At 29.5% G+C, this 3,752-nt stretch overlaps 1 protein-coding gene across 1 annotated transcript; it reads left to right on the top strand.

Moving 5' to 3' along the window:
• Positions 1–1,411: 1,411 nt before the first annotated feature.
• LOC129304965 (uncharacterized) lies at positions 1,412–2,118 on the top strand. The gene is made up of 2 exons (XM_054944833.1): positions 1,412–1,778; positions 1,895–2,118. Exons 1-2 carry the CDS (start codon positions 1,457–1,459, stop codon positions 2,056–2,058), a joined length of 486 nt encoding a protein of 161 aa, XP_054800808.1. The 5' UTR covers positions 1,412–1,456; the 3' UTR covers positions 2,059–2,118.
• Positions 2,119–3,752: the final 1,634 nt, after the last annotated feature.

The following is a 3,752-nucleotide window of genomic DNA, read 5'->3' as shown; positions in this document are numbered from 1 at the left end:
TGAAGAGCGAGCAAATAGTATATCATAATTCATAAGTGCATCAGTTTTCAAGTGTAATTATTAAATGGTATGATGGGTAATGGGCCGTGTCCCACACCCAATATTTTTTTTTAACACATATATTCGCACGTGTTTAGTTCCAGTGATTATTATGATGAGCAATCTGGAATCTAATTAAACAGTATAGATTTGCTAGTTTTATTTTATATTTATTAAGATAAAAGATACAAATTTTTAATAAATTTACTTTATTATCAATCTGGATAATACAGAATTAATTTGGATAGTCCAATTTAATATTATTTTTTAATTTTTTTTTTATAAATTAGTTATCCAAATGTACTCAGATCCAGTCCGTCCACACAGCTTGAATAGAAAGAGGGAGAGATTTTCACATGTTACTTTCTTGCAAATTGTGTCAATATTTACAATGAACATTATTATTCTACTAAAAAAAAGAAACAGAGAAAATGTGAGCATAATTTCATAAGCCGCGTTATGCAATTGACCACTTAGCTTCTTGAAATGGCTTTCCTCTAATTTGTAGCAAAAATTCTTTACAAATTGGAAAGCAATTAAAGAGAGACATGTTTTGATTTAACAATTGAAGAGGTTAGAAAATTTCATAAGCCCCGCACGTGACCTTTAACATCACCACGCTATTAGCTACGCGTAGCTTCTTGGAATAGCTTTCCCCTAATTTACAGTGAAAGTTCTTTAATTTTCCGGGGGGGGGGGGGGGGGAGTATAATCCTGCAATTTGTTGACAAACTCAAAACTAAAACTTTTAATCGATAAACTTAAACTTTAACAATATAATTTTATGCAGTCACAAAACTGTCAATGAAGCTTGAAGTTTTTTTTTTTTTGCAATATAAAAGGTGGTCATGCTGAAATATATTATCAGGTACGTATATTGGCATGTAAATGTGTGTGATATTTAATTGGGTAAGGTAATTGGCTTGAAGTTGTATAGAAATGTCAAATTCATTTCCTCAAGCCCAAAAAAAAAAAAACTGAATTAGAAAAAGAGAAAACTGCAATGCATTTTCTGAAATATTCATGTACCTAAAATTACATACAACTTCAATTGCATTTTCTGAAAACTCTTTAATGCATTTTCTTACTTGAATTACAAGGATATGTTCCTTTGATGAATAGAGTCCTCATAAATTGTACCCAAAACAAATACGATAAGCAACCTGATAAATAATTTACGAAAATGATAGAAAATTTCAATAGAATTTACAAGAAAATGGGAGAAATTTTCAGAAAACTTTCATTTCCTCTTCCATGAAAGATGGGCGAGTTTTTCGTAATTTGAAGAGGAAAGCCTGTGGCTTTCAGGCTGCCTATAAATAATTAAGTTGAAGGCTAAAGTATAACACAAGCAGATATTAGTGTTGTTGGTGCCTACTTGGTAGCTTTAGCAAGATGAGTTCAGGTAAAAAGAAGAATGTTATCGGAGACAGTCTTGGCTATGGTAGTACATATAATTCACAAAGTTCTTCAAAGAGTTCAACTTCAAAAGGAACAAAGAATGTTATCGGAGACAGTCTTGGCTATGGCAGTACGTATACTTCACAGAGTTCTTCAAAGAGTTCAACTTCAAAAGGAACAAAGAATGTTATCGGAGACAGTCTTGGCTATGGCAGTACATATAATTCACAGAGTTTTTCAAAGAGTTCAACTTCAAAAGAAACAAAGAATGTTATCGGAGATAGTATTGGCTATGGCAGTACATATAAATCCAAGTGAATGTGTTGAAAAGCTTGCTGGTAATCAAAATAAATAGTCTTTCCTTTTAGTTTTTACACTTGTATATATAGATTTTTGTTAGGTAATTAATATATATCTCTTTATGTATTAATTCTTGGTATTTATTTACATGCAGGTTCATGTAGAGTGGGACCTATGATGGACCTGGGAGGGAAGTTTAGTGAGCGGAAGATTCGATCATGTCTTTTTCCTTTTTTTTTTAATGTATTCGTGTCTTATTTTTGTATGATGTTTGATTTATTAATTGGAGACTACAATAATTTATATAACAATCTCTAGAAGTTTAGTTGCAGCGAGGTTAGTTTGAGAATCTTTTCCATTATATATATGTATATTTTGATGTTGCTTGTTTAATTTGTTTGTCCACATGGGCCATACTTCTTGTCCATAAATTGAAATAATGTTTTATTACAGTCTATATATGGATATATGCATTTTTATTTTTTATGTTGAGGTTCAATAATTTTATATAATCACACAATTTCTAGGCAAAATCACACAATCATTTATGCCCTCTTGAAAAAGCCCTACTCTTATGTGGGCCAAGAATTCCCTCCCCTCCTCTTCTTTAATGCGATCTTGAGAATCTGTTATAATATATTAAATGAGATTCAAATTTCTTGAGCAATTAATCTCACGATTGTCTTAGAAATAAAAATAAAATAAAACTCATACCATGACATTGTTTAGATAACCAAGTTGAAAATTCAGAAAACAAACTCATCTAGGACTTAGTTTTTTTTTATTTATAAGTATTCTCTTATTGAAAAAGTTCTGTTTGAAGCACTGCCATATACTAAATGCACGTATTTCTCCTAACAAGATTTAAACCTTAATTCGGCACATTGTAAAGGATTAATACATTTCACAAGACCCAATTTAGTTGGCTACAAAGTTAATGATGATGAGTATATTTATTTATTTTATGAAAAAAAAATTCTCAAATAATATTTTAAAAAATATTAAACTGGTTTAAATGAAATTTTGAATTTTAGTTGTTGGAAAGTATGTCAATAATACTGACGTAAATGGCGTGATAAGTCTGAAAAAAACAAAGAAAAGAGAAAATGTTAAATTGTTGGGGAAAAAAGAGAGAATGTTAAATAATTTAATAAACCGCGTAAATATTGGCAACCATATGTTAAATAATTTGTTGTGTGCATGTGAATATCTGTCTAATGATTTGGGGTCAAACCCCGGAACTATAATATTATTATATATGTATTTTCAAAAATTCTCTCTCTTTTTTTTCCGTTCTTTATAGTTTTGCCTAAGAAAAAATTAAATTTATAAAAACTCAAAATAAATAATGATAATTCATTTCATGGTGTCCACATTATAATATAATTAATTGATTAAAGAATTGGAACTAGTTCATAATATGTTTACCATTGCACGGGGTTGGGTACACTAAGAAATGTATACATAGGCTAACTAATTATTTAAATTATTTTTTAAGTAACAAAAGCTTCAATATAAAATTTACAAGAAATTTGAAAGCATTTTCAAATTAAACATCATCCATCAATATATAAAGGGTTAATACAAATTTTTGCTCTAAAATTTTTTTATGTCTGTAGATATCCTGAACTTAATTTTGAATCATTTTTTTAACTTTTAAAATTTGATACATTATTGTCTTGCCATTCAAGCATTGCTTGTTGACCATTATCTTTTAACTAGACATGTTTTGTTGATTTCTAAGACAATGTGACATTCAAGTGGACATGTGCAGATAGGTTTTCTTGGTGTTTAAGTGAGAAATGATCCAAAAAAATTGAATTCAGGACACTTGGTGTCCATAAGCAAATATTTCAATAACAAAAGTGACCTTATAAAATTCTTATTGGACATTCACTTGAATGCCACATGACCAAAAAAAAAAAGTTAACAACACTTATCCAGTTAATTAGATAGAGTTAACAAGCAGCGGCAAATTTTAAAAAGAGAATCACATTCAAGGATTTGGTAAG

This window comes from Prosopis cineraria, unplaced genomic scaffold (genome assembly GCF_029017545.1).
Source record: "Prosopis cineraria cultivar Desert tree isolate PC_DT_omini unplaced genomic scaffold, ASM2901754v1 PC3, whole genome shotgun sequence".
NCBI classification, from domain to species: domain Eukaryota; kingdom Viridiplantae; phylum Streptophyta; class Magnoliopsida; order Fabales; family Fabaceae; genus Prosopis; species Prosopis cineraria.
Note: the sequence above shows the minus strand (reverse complement) of the source record. Positions and strands in the feature narration are given on the sequence as shown.

Bases quoted from the DNA above. Each gene is read 5' to 3' on its own strand.
- LOC129304965 (XM_054944833.1), top strand. From the start codon at position 1,457: ATGTTATCGGAGACAGTCTTGGCTATGGTAGTACATATAATTCACAAA. The intron at 1,779-1,894 runs GTAATCAAAATA...ATTTACATGCAG, and splicing joins ATGTGTTGAAAAGCTTGCTG to GTTCATGTAGAGTGGGACCT.